The sequence below is a fragment of the Drosophila gunungcola genome, chromosome 3R, assembly GCF_025200985.1.
Source record: "Drosophila gunungcola strain Sukarami chromosome 3R, Dgunungcola_SK_2, whole genome shotgun sequence".
Lineage (NCBI taxonomy): Eukaryota > Metazoa > Arthropoda > Insecta > Diptera > Drosophilidae > Drosophila > Drosophila gunungcola.
The window spans coordinates 21,109,337-21,124,284 of record NC_069139.1 but is presented as its reverse complement, the minus strand read 5'-3'; the positions used below and the strand labels follow the sequence as shown (position 1 = coordinate 21,124,284).

General features: G+C 39.9%; 4 protein-coding genes across 6 annotated transcripts; 2 read left to right on the top strand and 2 right to left on the bottom strand.

The window, feature by feature from the left end:
* Positions 1 to 667: 667 nt before the first annotated feature.
* LOC128264975 (protein Skeletor, isoforms B/C) lies at positions 668 to 4,102 on the top strand. Its single transcript, XM_053000726.1, has 6 exons — positions 668 to 1,198; positions 1,548 to 1,770; positions 2,010 to 2,357; positions 2,423 to 2,976; positions 3,032 to 3,257; positions 3,317 to 4,102. Exons 1-6 carry the CDS (start codon positions 1,096 to 1,098, stop codon positions 3,942 to 3,944), a joined length of 2,082 nt encoding a protein of 693 aa, XP_052856686.1. The 5' UTR covers positions 668 to 1,095; the 3' UTR covers positions 3,945 to 4,102.
* Positions 4,103 to 4,268: 166 nt separating this feature from the next.
* Positions 4,269 to 4,853, bottom strand: LOC128264996 (protein stunted). 2 transcript variants are annotated; one of them, XM_053000753.1, is made up of 2 exons: positions 4,667 to 4,853; positions 4,269 to 4,596 (listed from the first exon to the last, which is right to left on the bottom strand). In XM_053000753.1, exon 2 carries the CDS (start codon positions 4,550 to 4,552, stop codon positions 4,364 to 4,366), a length of 189 nt encoding a protein of 62 aa, XP_052856713.1. In that variant the 5' UTR covers positions 4,553 to 4,596; positions 4,667 to 4,853; the 3' UTR covers positions 4,269 to 4,363. The 2 variants fall into 2 exon arrangements, with proteins under 2 accessions (XP_052856713.1, XP_052856724.1); XM_053000764.1 differs by having other exon boundaries at positions 4,737 to 4,846.
* A 176-nt stretch (positions 4,854 to 5,029) lies between these two features.
* On the top strand, positions 5,030 to 6,291 carry LOC128264982 (gamma-soluble NSF attachment protein). 2 transcript variants are annotated; one of them, XM_053000741.1, is made up of 2 exons: positions 5,030 to 5,273; positions 5,348 to 6,291. In XM_053000741.1, the coding sequence occupies exons 1-2, from the start codon at positions 5,262 to 5,264 to the stop codon at positions 6,044 to 6,046; spliced, it is 711 nt and encodes a 236-aa protein (XP_052856701.1). In that variant the 5' UTR covers positions 5,030 to 5,261; the 3' UTR covers positions 6,047 to 6,291. The 2 variants fall into 2 exon arrangements, with proteins under 2 accessions (XP_052856701.1, XP_052856692.1); XM_053000732.1 differs by having other exon boundaries at positions 5,030 to 6,284.
* Positions 6,292 to 7,131: 840 nt separating this feature from the next.
* On the bottom strand, positions 7,132 to 14,192 carry LOC128265174 (carbonic anhydrase 2). Its single transcript, XM_053001029.1, has 4 exons — positions 13,662 to 14,192; positions 8,889 to 8,960; positions 8,129 to 8,287; positions 7,132 to 8,059 (listed from the first exon to the last, which is right to left on the bottom strand). The coding sequence occupies exons 1-4, from the start codon at positions 13,687 to 13,689 to the stop codon at positions 7,407 to 7,409; spliced, it is 912 nt and encodes a 303-aa protein (XP_052856989.1). The 5' UTR covers positions 13,690 to 14,192; the 3' UTR covers positions 7,132 to 7,406.
* Between the last annotated feature and the right edge of the window lie 756 nt (positions 14,193 to 14,948).

The following is a 14,948-nucleotide window of genomic DNA, read 5'->3' as shown; positions in this document are numbered from 1 at the left end:
ATTCACATGTGTTTTAGTAGGGAAGAACTGGGTAAGCAATTATAATTTTTTTAAAAAGGTATTTTAACAAAATAAAAAAGGTTTGAATTTTATATTTTGGGTAAAGGAAGTTTTACATTTTTTTTTAATTCAAATTTTTAATTTCTGATTCCCATTATTTGCGGTGTGGGCCCAAATGTTCTAAATATGGAATTGTTTAAAGAATTATAAGTCAATTCAAATTTTTAACTATTTTTTTAATGATCTTTCTATTAACTATTTAATGTTAACGGCTTGAAGTCGAGGAATTATTGGTAAAAACCTAATACAAAAGGCTTATAATTTCTTTCGATATATTTCGTATGCGTTTCGGCAACCGCCTTCAGGGCAAGTATAAAAACAACATTAAAACACATAAGATGATATTAAATTTGATTGTTAATAACAATTATAAGACATACAAATTCTGGAAAACAAATTAGCTTCCACATACATGAAGTTGAAAAAATACAATGTTGTTCTATTTAGACTTCTAAAGCTCACCTCGCCTTTTTAAAATGCATCAGTACCGTTATGGGCACTCTTGGCCATTTCAATGCCAGGCACGCATGCGCACGGCCAAAGAGAGGGAGAGAGCAGTGCTTCGAAAGAAACCCAACCCGAAATCGTCTGCGTTTCATTGAATGGTCTCACTTCAGACCGATCGGTTGAACAGTTCGGTTCGTTTTCGACTTCGGCTTCATGGCGAGAGAGCTAAGGAAAAAGTAAAATATATATAAAAACGCCGGAACTGCGGCCTAAACCTGTTTTGGCCAAGTGATCACAACAACAATAGCAGCGAAAACGCATGCAAGTGACGAAACGACCTTAAGCAAAAGAAAAATTAAAAATAAATTACTTGGCTCTCTTATAATAGTATTTTACATATACATTTTGAAACCTAAGAAATTTAGTGACGCAGCGAGCCCAGGAAAAAACCCAAAGTGCAAAATGCTGCAAAGTGAATAGGAGTCACTAAAAAAAATTCATTCCGATTAATTAAAAAATTATACGTGGCTTACGAAGTTGATAGAAGAAGCGAACGAGTCCGCGCCAGCAAAAAAAAAGGAAAACAAAATGACTTTGGGCAACAAAGGCCGCAGCAATGTTCTTTGTCTGCGATTGCAGCGGCAATTATTGCTGATTGTTGTAACGCTTTTCCTGCTTTTCCACGCCGCCCGTGAGTTTATAAACTAACTAAATTGCAAACTGCACAATAACAAAAAAAAAGGAAAGCAAACTGCAAAAGAAAGAGAAATTTTGATTGGCGTTACGCTCGAGACGGGACAATGCGAAAACAAATTCACTTTCGTGTAAAACTAGAGAAACTGGTCTAGTCTTGGCTCTGTCTCTCTCAGTTCCCGCTAGGGGGCGCCACCTGGCCCAGTGGCAGTAAATCAGAAGCCAAATTGTTGGATTATTAGTCAGAGCGAAAAATCAAAACGAGTTTGTTGTCACAGTCTTTCGTTTGCGATTTGTTTTCTTTTTGCCGGGCTATGTGCTTTCTTAACAATTTCTTAATCAACTAGTGGCCGAGGGCGAAGAGGAAGATGGTCCGTATCGCGGAAAATATCTGGGAAAACTCAACTCCTACCATCATCAGGTGTCCGGCGATGTGTACGCCGTAAATGAGTATACCTTCCTAATAGTGGAATTCAACTACGACGGCAACGGGGCGGATACGTTCTTTTGGTCTGGCGCCAGTAATCGCCCTGGACCTCAGGGCTTTATTGTGCCCGATGAGCATGGCAAGTTAGTGTCCTTGGTTACTAGAAACCATTTTTGTTTGCTTTTGAAATTTAAAACTTATAAAACTTATTTTAAATATTTAAGGTATAAAGAACATTTTTATTTATTTACTAAAAATAATTTACAAATAAAAAAAAATTAAAAACACTTTCAGTGGGCTCTTCAAGCAAATACCTAAAACTATCTTGCCAGGAAGTTGTTAAAGGTGTTAATTATTGATTAATAAAACATTTCTACCGTAGGACCAATATCCTGGATCGCTATCACAACAAGGACTTCACACTGACACTACCGGACCGAAAGAAGATAACAGAAATCAAATGGCTGGCGGTCTACGATCTGAGCAGTCAGAACAACTTTGGCGATGTTTATATTCCCGAGGAGTTTGAGCCACCAATGCCTCAGCTGGGCGGAACCTTCTCAAAGCGCAGCCACAATGTGAGCAGCAGTAGCATTGAGATCCTGGACTCGAAAACCATTCGCATCAAGGACTTTACCTACGATGGACATGGCAAGCGCACTTTCTTCTGGGCGGGCGTGGGGGCACAGCCTTCGAGTCGTGGAAGCAAACTGCCGGATGAGCGGGGATAGTAAGTGTATTTTAAGATAGACTAGTGAGTTGATAAATACATAAATTTAACTTACCATTTATTAGCCTTGATCCAATCAGGAAATATAACAAGGAGACTGTTGAATTGGAACTGCCGGGAGACAAGACAATCTTCGACATTGACTGGATCAGTATTTATGATGTAGCCGACAATGAGAACTACGGTCATGTGCTGATCAACGATGGACTCAATGTACCACCCTCGCTGGTGAAAGTAACAAAATACGAGTTCTCGCTGCCAAATTGCCGGCAGCTGCACAAGGATTTGCAGGTGTCCTGGGAGGTGTTTGGGCCCCAAATCACGTTCCAACTCTCCGGACAGGTGGCTGCCAACGATTACATGTCCTTCGGCATATCGGGATCCGATGTCTCCAGCCAGATGATTGGCTCCGATGTGGTGGTGGCCTATATCGACGCGATCAGGGGCTACACCGTGGATTACAATATCACTTCGCTGGCGCCCTGCGTTCAAGTTTTGGGCCAAAACAAAGGAGTGTGCCGTGACGATGTGGTCGGTGGGTTGGACAGCTTTCAGTTGAACACGTACAGTCGCAAGGAGGGCATCAACACGATCAGTTTCAGGCGGACCCTCAAGTCATGTAAGTAGAAAAGCTCGTAAAATTAACTGTTTATAAATCATTTTCATATTTTTAGCCGACGATGGCGATAAGGAAATCTTTCTGGACCGCAGCAACTACGTGGTGTGGGCTTTTGGCCAGCTGGATTCAAACAACGAACCCGCTTTTCACACGTACTATCCCAAGAGTGATATAGTCATTGATTTTAACACTACGGAACCAGTGAACGATTGCTTTGACTTTACCAAACGTATGGAGACGGCCCCACCTCAATTGTGGGAGCGAACCAGGATAACAGATGCGTAAGAATGATTTCTTTTTATAGTTTAATGGAAGTATTTTTATCAATAATTACTTACAGAACGGTACGCACTTTTAATGCGTATTTGGGACCCTCAGGGGGACTTCGTGGCTATCAGGGATTGACGGGTCATGTGTCCAGCGGATTGTCTTGGTACATAAATGGATATATGATTCCAGAACTTTACCTGAAGCGCGGTCTGACCTACACCTTCAAGGTGAGGGGTGGTAATAATCCCCACTCGCCGGAGCACTACCATCCGCTTGTTATTACCGATGATCCTCAAGGAGGCTACGATCGCTTATCGGATGCCAAACAGAGTGAAATTCGTGTATTGGCTGGAGTGGAGTTTACCAGAAGAGGCAGACCCAAGCCCACGGCTGCTGGGCCTTTGTGCCTCTCCAGATATCCTGCCAACTATGATCGCAGGCTGGATGATAACTTTCCCACTTTTAAGAAGTTCAATCGATCACTGATCACCGAATGTGTGGACGAGGCGCCGGCTTTGTTGGAAATTACGCCGAATATCACCTGGCCCGATACCGTGTACTACAACTCCTTTACCCACGGGAATATGGGCTGGAAGATACACATCGTCGACAGCTACACCAATCTGAGAAGTGGGGCAAATGCCATAGCCTGGTCCTTATGCGTCTTCCTGCTTCCTTGGCTGGTGCTCCAGTACTGACTGTTCTCTCACCCTTAGATTCTCTTATTTAGTGCCTTAGTCTTAATTAAGCAGTCACAATCTATGTATTTAATACGCGTGTGTAGAATGTATGCTCCTGTTGTGTATATTATTATTTAAATCGTATTTAAATACAGAACTGTGTTGTATATTAAAGTGACTAATTGTGTTGTTAATTTAAGCATTTGTAGGTATGTAAATATTTCCCATTGAAACATGCGAAATGAGTATTCTTAATTCGATCTGCGATCCTTTTTCTACAAATGAGATAAGGAATGATGTGTTGTTTTGAAACCAACTTCCTATAGAAGACAAAACAACCGATGTAACCAACTTCCACAATTTATTGGAATCTTTGCAGTTTGGTTTTTTGTAGAACCATGGTGGCATATACGAATGAATATGGACCACAAGAGCATCTAAGACTTGGATTCTTCCTTCTTGCGGGGCTTTGGCTTTCCGTTGACCCAAGGAGTGAACGTCACATGGCTTATGTCTCTCTTAGCAGCATCTGCGCGTAGTTCCGCTCGGAGGGCTTCGCGTACCACTCGGGCAGCAATGTTGGAATAATGGATGTAAGTAAGTCCTGCATCTCTCCAGATTTTCATGGCTCTCAGATTATTATCAATACTCCAGAAGTCTTTGATTTCAACTGTGAAAAAGTTGAATAGAATAAATTTTATTAATCGCAAGTCTTTATGATTGCAGTTTTAGGGCTTTACTTCTTTGGGAACGAATTCCAAGAATCTGCGATTAAGCGAAGAGGGAATTTACAACAATTAATGTTACGACCTGCACGTTAAGAGTTTGGTTATCACGTTTTTATTAATTTTCTCCAATATTTTCAGCGCACAATTTCTTGAAGCACGATTGTAGAATGACAAAGCACGTTTCTATCGATATCTTTTAAGCCCAGGGACGCAAAACAAGGAGTAACCAATGTAAATCGTGTTCGATTTTTTTAAAAATGACACATTTATTTTGGATGTTCCGGTATTTATTGGCAAGCGCAAAAATAAATAAAAAAAATAAATAAAAAATAATTTTTAAACAAAGGTTTACCACAACTAGGTTGATCGACTTACAATTTTGCTTTACTGTAATAACAACGACGCGGTGTCATATCCGCATAAGGAGCGGCCATTTGCGTTTTATCTGCACTTGCGCATTTGGGCACACTAATTTGAATGTAAGCAATTGATTTTTCCTACAAGGCAAGTTAAGGCACAAAGTTAAAGAATATGGGAGCTCTTGATGCCAAAAAAATAGCCGAAGCTGAGGCTTTGATGGGGCAGGTCGATAGTGCCCCGGACGAGTATGCCAAAGCTGGTATGTATTACAAGGCTGCAACTGCATATCGAATTGCCAAAAGTTCGGATGAGAGCAAGGATTGTTTTTTGAAGGCCATCGACTGTTACGAGAACAATAAGTCGTGGTTCCACGCTGCCAAATCGTACGAGCAGATTATTTTGCTAGCCAAAGAAACAGGTACTCTATCGGAAGTGGAGGAGTACGCCAATAAGGCTTGCAGTCTCTATCAGCAACACGGTTCACCGGAAGCAGCTGCCGCAGCACTGGACAAAGCCGCCAAAATGACGGAATCCAAACATCCCGAATTGGCATTGGAGTTCTACAAGCGGGCTCTGGCCGTCGTTTTGAATGGGGATTCCACCCATCAAGCGTCTGAATTCGCATCGAAAGTCTCGAGAATATTGGTGAAGCTAAAGAGATACGAGGAAGCCAGCAAAGCCCTCAAAAAGGAAATTGGCCTTAATCTACAGACAAAATCGTACGGACAAGTTGGTCGGTTAGTCGTGGCCTTGGTGCTGGTGCAATTAGCATACGATGATTTCGTAGATGCCAAAAAGACATTCAAAAAATGGGGAAATCGTTGTGAGAAACAGGAAGTGACAACATTGGAAAAACTATTACAAGCTGTTGATGATAAGGACCACGAACTAGCTGCCAGGATGCTGGCATCCCCATTTATCAGACATATGGATGTGGAGTACGCCCTTTTATCAAAGAACATTTCCATATCACAAGGTATTCAAAATGGTACTCAACTGGAGAAGGAAGCCAGCGACAATGCTGGAAATTGAGCATTATTAGTTTGTTATGGTCTAGCAGCTTAGTAGTCAATAGTGTTTATTGTTCCTCAAATACAAAAAAAGCTTTATAAATGTACACTGTTAAATATATACAAAAATATAAAGTGTTGTTTAAAAAATGCATTAACATTATTCCTTCTGTGCCTTTAATAGGATTTTAAAAACAACTCTGAACAAAATCAATAAGCCTTAAACTAGACTAATAAATTTGATACCAAAATTAAATTATATATTGTAATTTCTTAAAAGTATGCAATGTTTTTCCTTTACTAGGCATTTATAAAATTTAAACAAAAGCCTTTTTACCTATTAACAAATAAATCTGAAAATTTATTGAAAAAACTCTTAAAAAATTGGTTTAAAATCAAAAGTGGTTTGCTATTTGTATAACTTTCTTTTGGGATAAATCATACGGGTAAGTTCATGTCCCTAAACTTTCAATGTGGTTATCGAAAAATCTTAAAAAATCGGCAATTAATACAGCTACTAGCTTCAATTGTATTTTAAGTTAACTATCGACTTATTGGCCTTTAGATTATTTGAGGACCATTATTTGAGGACTACTTGTGCAAGTATCTCCCACAGATAAGATATAGTTGAGCATGTGGGTAAAATTAGCTGTGTCATCAATAAATCGCCGGACACACGCTTCAATCGCAGTGAGTGCCATTTCGCAACGAAGAACGATGATTAAGTGTGGCCAGCAATAAGCGAAATCAAATTGCATGGCCCGCTATTATTGTAGTTGATTAATTTAGAACCCATCCAATATCAATTAGCTTTATCAGGCCGTGCAATTGGTCAGTTGACGCTGGCAGTTATCAGTGATTTCTGAATACTATTCGGCTATAAATACCATATTCCGCTTTACGATCCCTCCAAGGAATCACACTGACCAAGAGCCCTAAAAGTGTTTATTCCAGCTGGGGTCTTGTGGTAAAATATGCAGAAGAATGGTTCACCATCTATTTTTGGATCTCGCCATAAACCGATATTGGTCAGTGTGAACTTTAAACGGAATTAGGCGGGCACTTTTAAGTTGCACATATGCCCCGTTTACCCAGAAAGCCAACAAATATGCTTGTAAAATGTTTCATTTATTATGTGTGAACTTTGCACTTAACGAACTTTACACAAACTGACTAGCTGAAATCTTGTTCTGTCCTGCATTACAATTAATGAGTATAAATTGTCTGATCTGACGTTGCTCTCCTGTGTCGCCGATTGTTGGATTGTTAATAATATAATTGGTAAACAAATTTCGTTGTATTAAACGATTCTTTGGTACGAGTATGTCATTGGCTGCTCTCTTCGTGGTGTATGTGTGTCTATATCGACTTTACATCTGCACCTACAGCAGGAACTTCTGGCCCGCCAGGATGAGCATCATGACCAGAGACACGGATGCAGTGACTCCTGCCGCCCCCGAACGATCTTCGGGCTGCTCGACCAGGACCACCGCTCGATTGTTCTCGCTCTGCAGCTCCCTGTAGTTGTTGTGCAGCCGCTTGCCCTCCTCGTACTCGATCTCCTTGAACTCGTTGACCTGATCCAGGGTCACCGGGAAGGTATTGGTGAGCACAATCCAGGTGACGGCCTCGGCGCAGGTGGGCGTGGTCAGGGAGCCGGCGTAGGTGAAGTAGTTCGCCACACTGGGCACCAGGTCGTCCACCGCCAGGGAGTCTGCCACCAGGGCAGGCTTGTTCATGCTCCCATAGCTTTTCACAGCGTCCAAACTCTTGATGATGCTGCCGATGGCCTCGTTGGGCGTGTTGGACACATGGTACAGCACTCCAATGACCACGATGCCATCCTTGAAGCCGGCCGCCATGGTCATGTTGGGGTAAATGGTGTTCCTATGCACAATGTGCACCTCCAGCGGATAGCGGATGTCGTTGATGGTGTGCTCCGACCACCAATGCATGTGGATTTGCTCCACCACGTAGTCATGCAGCAGGGCACCACCGCTCAACGTCAATTCGTGATCAAAGCCAGATAGTTGAACTGTACCACAAATATAATTACTTATTGGATTATCTCACATTTCTGGATTATTTCCAAAAAAAAACTCACTTGAATGCCCATTGTTGACCATTCGTAGATTTTTCTGATGCTCATCGTAGTTCTCGAACTTCAGAGGACCAAACTCCCCCTTCAGAGCCCCTTTAACATGCAGATTGATGGGGCTTTGCTTCCTGCCATTATCGCAAAGACCGCCCCATTTTGGAAAGGCTGTTGGAAATAAAAAGATCATCCATCAATGTCAAATACTATATTTTATCTCAAAACATTCTTTATCAGGTTGGTTTTTTATGAAATTGATTTTCTTTATTCTAAAATTCTGCACAAGTCGATTAAAGAATTTCGAATTAAAATCTCATAAATCAAACTTTGTTTTCACAATCAATAGAATAATATTAAAGTCTAGTGCATTATTTGTTTAATTGACTTTCATTATTTTCTGCACAAGCAAAAATTTTATTTGAAATTAAATGCTCATAAATCAAACTTTAAATAATTGAACGCTGTTTTGTCAATTAATAACTCCAGGCAGAAGTTCAATTTTCGCAGAATTGCCCAAGTAGCAGTCCAAATTTATCATTATTCATGTTCAATTTGCATACACAACAATTTGGCCCAATTTAACTAAGCTCAAGTCCGGAGCGTGCACAGTGTGCACAGATATGTAGATGTATCCGAACACATTTGGATAGCTCGGTATGCAAAACACTTGACAATGAGCCAGAGCCAGAGCCAGCCAGAGCAGAGTGACCCACTCGCCGTGGCGTTGATTAACTAATTTTAGCAAATAAACTCGATTGGCTTTACTTACGCTCATCCTGATTGCTATCCAAGTCCGGATAGCCCCATTCGTTGGCCCGGCTGAGGGCCACAGAGCAGCAGACTGAAATAGAAAACGAAAGAACGGGTGACAGATAAGTATTAAGTATACGTCGTGTGGGACCGCGAAATGGGTAACGATATAAAATAAACTTCAACTTGACCGACTGCGCACAGAACGCATGAGGGCCACGGCCACCCAAAAACAAGCCCATTAAAAACTGCACTTGACGATGGGCCATAAAAGCAATGGGATAAATACTGACAGAGGGTCAATCTACACATGTTTGGCAGCCTCAGCCAAAATCACGGCACCTTGCACTTGACTCGGCTAAAAATACTTATGAAATTTATGACTTCAAGCACATATATTTGTATATAAGTACCAGCGATTTTGCAGGCATACATAAATGTTTCATTAACCTGCAAATTGTCCACATATTGTGGCTTTCTCCTCATCATCGAGCTGTGCTAAAAGCATTTTGACATCTGCACATCAAAATATCAACTAAATTGAATGCGTGCGGCTTTTTAGTTTTTACGATCAATTTTGGTATTTAAAAACCACTGACCCATCAGCATAACTCGCCACTGGGGTGATCTGTGATCAAATGATCGTGTTTATTAAGCCATATTCAACATTAATGGGTTAATAAAAAAGTCCGCAAACAAGTGTGATAATTTATGTTCTGTCTTTAATCTTTCGAGTATTTATGTTTGCCGCTTGGCATTTTTGCAAGTTGGCGTGCAAAAAGACAAATGACGAGCGCAGCTGTGAAAGTAGAGTACTAAATATACCCAAGTATAAATACTATAAGTTGTATATGATCGATATAATATAATTTTTGCCGGGCAACGTGCTCATCAGCTGAGGTTTCCATAGTATAGTCTTGGGCTGTTCTGTGACGCACTGATTCGGAGGGAAAGATTAATAATAATTTTTCATTTTTTAATGGTTTCTTATAATTTACCAGGCAAGCAGAGAGTACTTATCCGGGGATTCTATTTGAATTAATAGTGAAATTGTATTGAATTAGTGCCGTATCAAGAGTCATTAAAATATTCCTTTTGATTAGGAAACGATCAACGATCACAAGACTTAATGGTTTAAACGTGAGTGGCTTGTGCATTACATCTGAATGGCCAATGAAATATCCGTCAGATGCCAATTCAAAAGGAATAATTTGATCGCGAGCCCTTGCAATTTTGAAAACGTTTTCACCGGACATGCAACGAATGTCGGGCAACTATTTAAAGGGCAATTAAATTTGCACATGCAAAGCTCGGTCAATTAAATTTGAGTGTCTAAAGCTTTGATAGCTGATAATGGGAAATGTTCTGTAATTTAAGGCCCCCGGGGTGTAAAAGTTAACAAAACTGTAATTGCAAACGGGCAATGCCAATGGGAAATGTGGGATAATCATGTGAAAAATCGCACAAAATAAACAGCTGCAATTGAAAGTGGAAAATGCACTCAACCCATGAAGTCGTCAAGTGAAAATATTTCAATATTCTCCTGCTCTTGAGAATCGAAATGTTCTGGCATTGAAGCGACTTGTCTCAACTGCTGTTTATTAAATCATTTCGGCCGAGTCAGCAGAAAAGAACCGAAACGATTTCGCTGGCTAAGCAGCTGCGATAAAGACCCCGTCTGTCGTTTGGGTTTCTTCGTTTTTTTTTTTTGTCAAATCACTGCGGTATCGAGATCCCCCAAATATATAGGACACTCAGTGATTTTCCAGACCGAATTTTATTTACATTTTACTGAGCGCCATAATCAAAGATATCTCCCACCGATAAACGATTTCGGGAGTGCACACGATTTAATGCCCCATTGTCTTAATATGATAAGCTACAAAGTCCAATAAATACACCGCGGGTCATGTGAATGAAACCATTAAAATTGATTGAAGTTATCAGTTGTCTTAATAAATATGCAATAAATAATATTTCCAGATAAAGACTTATTTAAAAGGGCGAAAGGACTATAAAATAAACAAGAAGACAATAAGTATTTTATTATTGAACAAACTTCCGTTTAAAAAGGCCAAGATAAAGCTTATTATTTTAAAGAAATAGATAAAATTTATTATTACAAAGATCCCACATATATTTTATTTATATATGTGAAAAAGGCGTGGAGGTGAGCATTCGCTCCATAACTACTCTAATCTGCTGAACGGGAACATAATTTTCTCAGTTGGCACATTCAGATAAATACCCAGCCTTTGGTTTATTATGAAATGCCTTAACATTGTGACGCTGGTCTGGGATATGGTTACCATAAACCTTTGATGAGAGTGCTTTAAAGTCTTGCTGCGTTGAAAATCGATTGGAGAATTAGGCTAAAAACTTTCCATCATAAGCCAATCGACTAAATAGACTTTGGATTCGCAGTGCAATGCCGGAAGAGGCCGAATGGATGTTGATAAACGAGTGGAAAACAAGCCGAGAAGATAGTGGCAAAGGGGGCAGATAGATAGCAGAAGGTCTTTGTAAACAGAAGTCAACTCGCGGCAGATGACTCTATATATAATAGGAAGTATTGGCTATCAGTAAAGTGAACTGTGGATTGCAATTTCACTTTCGCTCGACAACAAAGGCAGACCAAAACAAATACAAATAGATGTAGCGCAGTCAACGCTCTAGTGCATCAAGTGCTTTGACGATGAATGAAGGCTTTACAAAGAGGGTGTGTTCTATCCATTGATGCCTATATCAGCTATATCTGATAAAGATCAATCATTTGGAACTCCGCTCTATCAGAATCAGCGAGTTAGTTTAAAACATGGTAAACAAACTTACAACTACACTGAAACATGTTATATTTTTTTTTTGTTTTAGGAATTGAAAATACAAAAACCAATAGAAATAACATATGAAACCATATAAAATTGGCATGCGTCATGGTCTTTAAGTAATTTCCTTTTACATAAATGAACAGGAAAGGGCTGGCGCAAAAATAGTGATTCAAAAACCCGAACATATTCACTTCTAGTAAATAAAATAATCTGCATTAAGTTAAATTTGACTCACGTTTAGTTTTTTTTTTATTTTGAGTTGCTTGAACAAAAAACCCACCAACAACTGTTTTCTGAATGCTGCGTCATTAGGGAATTCAATATAAATTTGGTGAATTAATTAACAAGTTTAGCCACAGCTGGAGTGTAGAAAATGTAGTTTTCTTTTATTTGAAGAAATAGTGTTAAGTGCTACATTGTTAACAAAAAGTCAACATTAAATCCAAAATTGTTTATTGGGACAGTCTAATCGGATGTTGATAATTGATTTCTAAGAGCAAAGCCTTTAACAAAAACAATATCTGTATATTGGCTGGTGTCTTATCTTGGACATAAATAATTCACTTTGCTAAGTACCTTTGCTGATTGCGGTTATAACATTTTCCCCACCCGAAAATTGGGTAAACCTCCCGAGGCTTAAACACACAAAAGTTGTTTTAGCGGATAAGTCTTACTATAACTTATATACAATTTTAATCACCTGTTTTTATTTATGTCATATAACTCAACCACAAATCGCAGCTAATCGGGGAGTAGCTTCCTGACAAGTAAGCAAACCCGATAAGAAATAACGCCTTGCGATTGACATTTATTGGGTCGATTAAGCTTAATCGAATCTCGCAGGGATCCATAAACCCAGTCGAGTTAATTGCCAATTAATCGTTTAATATGCATTTTCCCCGTACCCTATTTGAAAACTCCCTTATCAGTTGGCATCTTATCGGTGATTTCTTAAGCACCATCTCAGGCCCATAAATTACTTTCGATTATCTCCATTAGGTCAGCAATTTTCCCACCCATAAGTCCGCTGCCCAGCGTGACCAAATATTTAGCTTCTGCTGACCCTATCACTCAGTCTGCCCGCAATGATGAGTCGTCTGTATCTGTATCTGTATTAGGCGAATTAAGTGGGTATTTTCCAAATGCCCCACAAAGTCAAACAAGACGGCGATAGGTTGTCTATTCTTCAGATATCTGTTTGGGCGCGTGATCCATGTCCAAAGTTCTGTGAAGTGCTTTTGAAGTACTAATGTGACGGCGTGAGCTTAGATTTTAGATATGCCCCAAAAAATGTGTTGGGGTTTCTTAATTAGCCATGGCGAAAACCCCCTAGTTTCAAGATGTCGTTACATAAAGAATAACATCCCGCTAAAGCTTCTCATCCGGAGGTTTCTTAATTGCGAATTTTATGGTCTTAAATAAAGAACAATAACCAGATTTTTTATGATTATCTATTAGCGAATCTTTTACAGGATGAAGCCAATTGACAAATTTCACAGCTCGTGCCTCGAATTCAAATACAAAACCCTGATCTGCATTTATCTGGATAAGTACTCAAGCCTATCCGTACACTTCCGATGGCAGTCATCACATCCCCGGGTCTGAGAACCTTTCCATTGTAAATCATAAGCGCAAAAGGCCGCCTTGTAATTTACGATCCCATACGTATTATCATTACTACATTGTCTATGCCATCTTATCCACTAAAACGATCCGAATTATTGCAAAATAAATAGCAAACAATTAGAATATGGAATCCGCAAGCAAGACGTGCCTTCTCAGTACTATCGGCAGTAAATGGGGATATTGGATAATCACAATTGCGATAAGTACAAGAATCCAATTATTGGCTTCTCCGATTTGAGTCAGTTTTTGGAGTGGGAATCTCCCACTCGAGTAATTAAATAACTTTGATTATCTTTCAATGAGTCACAGGTGATATGCAATATGTGATAATAATTTACCTATCATGGAGAGGGTGATAAAATGCATTGTACGGCTGTTAAGTTTTACTTTCGTCAAAAATATTTTTTAAAACACTTGTGTTTCGGTTATATCACTTGGAGAGGCCACTTTAAACTTTATTTTCTATTTTTTTTTTAGAGGCTGCCAGGCAGGACACAGAACCTTTGCGGTCTCGAATCGAACTCCATCGGTTTTGGAGCGGCACGCGTCTTTTATAACGGAACCTCGGGCGGGCCAAGAACGGAACCCGCGGCGGTCAGGCACAGAATGATTACTGAAAAGCGGTACGAGCATCGGGCAATGTGCACACGCACACAGACGCAAAAACACACCCACAAACGAACGGCACTGCACTCACACAATTGAAGCCAGCAACACTGAATTATGGCAACGTTATAGTCAGGTTTATGTGCTCTTTATTTATCTTTTCGTGGGTTTTCGGTTTTCCGCTTTCAGTTTTCCCTCTCGAAAGAAATTGTCAACCGAAAATTGGCAGATAGGGAGGACCAACAAAAAAAGTCAACAAAATTAAACCGCCTACGAGCCGAAGGTGAAAACTGCAATTGCCGAGCTGCGCTTAGAAGCTGATTAATTGATAAGCAGGCAGAGAAATGCTAAACGAACGGTAATTGCCAGCTGAGCGAGAGCGGGAGTGGGAGAGCAAGGCCTGGCACACGACTCTCACACCCACACTCGCGAAATCACACACTGAGAGAAATTTTAGGAACCGCCCTGCAATGTGATAGATCATATAACTAAATGTCAATGTTTTAGATCTTTTCTAACTAACATTTTTTATCGTATTTATTTATTATTTGAAAGTTTAATACAATATCACAATACAATCACAAACAATTTTCAATATTCATATCTAAAGTGAGATGCTCCTAAAAATGCATTTAAAAATTGTTCAGTGCAGGTTATAAAGAGGACGTCGCAGGAAGTGACGTATTTGTCAAGATCGAGATTGTCACTTTTTGGCAAATAAATTTCAGTTGATCCGAGCCACGGCCTGACGCTCGGTTAAAATTAGAATTAAAATTAATTTAGTGCCCCCGAAGTGACCAATTGTTGCACCCACATGCAATTCTCGGATCAGAGAGACAAATGCTAATTGAGCGGGACTAAATTCTGAGGTGCGAGCGAGAGGTCGAGCAGAGGCTGTCGTCGCGGATGTTTTTGGCCTTTTGTTGCCCATGTCGACGTCATTAAAGTGCAGTTAATGTGCCAATGGCGGAACAAATGTCAATGTCAAATGGCAGCTGCTCTCATTTTCCGAAAGAGTG

Coding starts and splice junctions, on each gene's coding strand:
- LOC128264975 (XM_053000726.1), top strand. CDS start 1,096: ATGACTTTGGGCAACAAAGGCCGCAGCAATGTTCTTTGTCTGCGATTG. Junction 1,771..2,009: donor GTGCCCGATGAGCATGGCAA/GTTAGTGTCCTT, acceptor TTTCTACCGTAG/GACCAATATCCTGGATCGCT. Junction 3,258..3,316: donor CGAACCAGGATAACAGATGC/GTAAGAATGATT, acceptor AATTACTTACAG/AACGGTACGCACTTTTAATG.
- LOC128264996 (XM_053000753.1), bottom strand. CDS start 4,552: ATGAAAATCTGGAGAGATGCAGGACTTACTTACATCCATTATTCCAAC.
- LOC128264982 (XM_053000732.1), top strand. CDS start 5,186: ATGGGAGCTCTTGATGCCAAAAAAATAGCCGAAGCTGAGGCTTTGATG.
- LOC128265174 (XM_053001029.1), bottom strand. CDS start 13,689: ATGCATTTTATCACCCTCTCCATGATAG. Junction 8,288..8,888: donor GGATAGCAATCAGGATGAGC/GTAAGTAAAGCC, acceptor TATTTCCAACAG/CCTTTCCAAAATGGGGCGGT. Junction 8,060..8,128: donor GGTCAACAATGGGCATTCAA/GTGAGTTTTTTT, acceptor TTTGTGGTACAG/TTCAACTATCTGGCTTTGAT.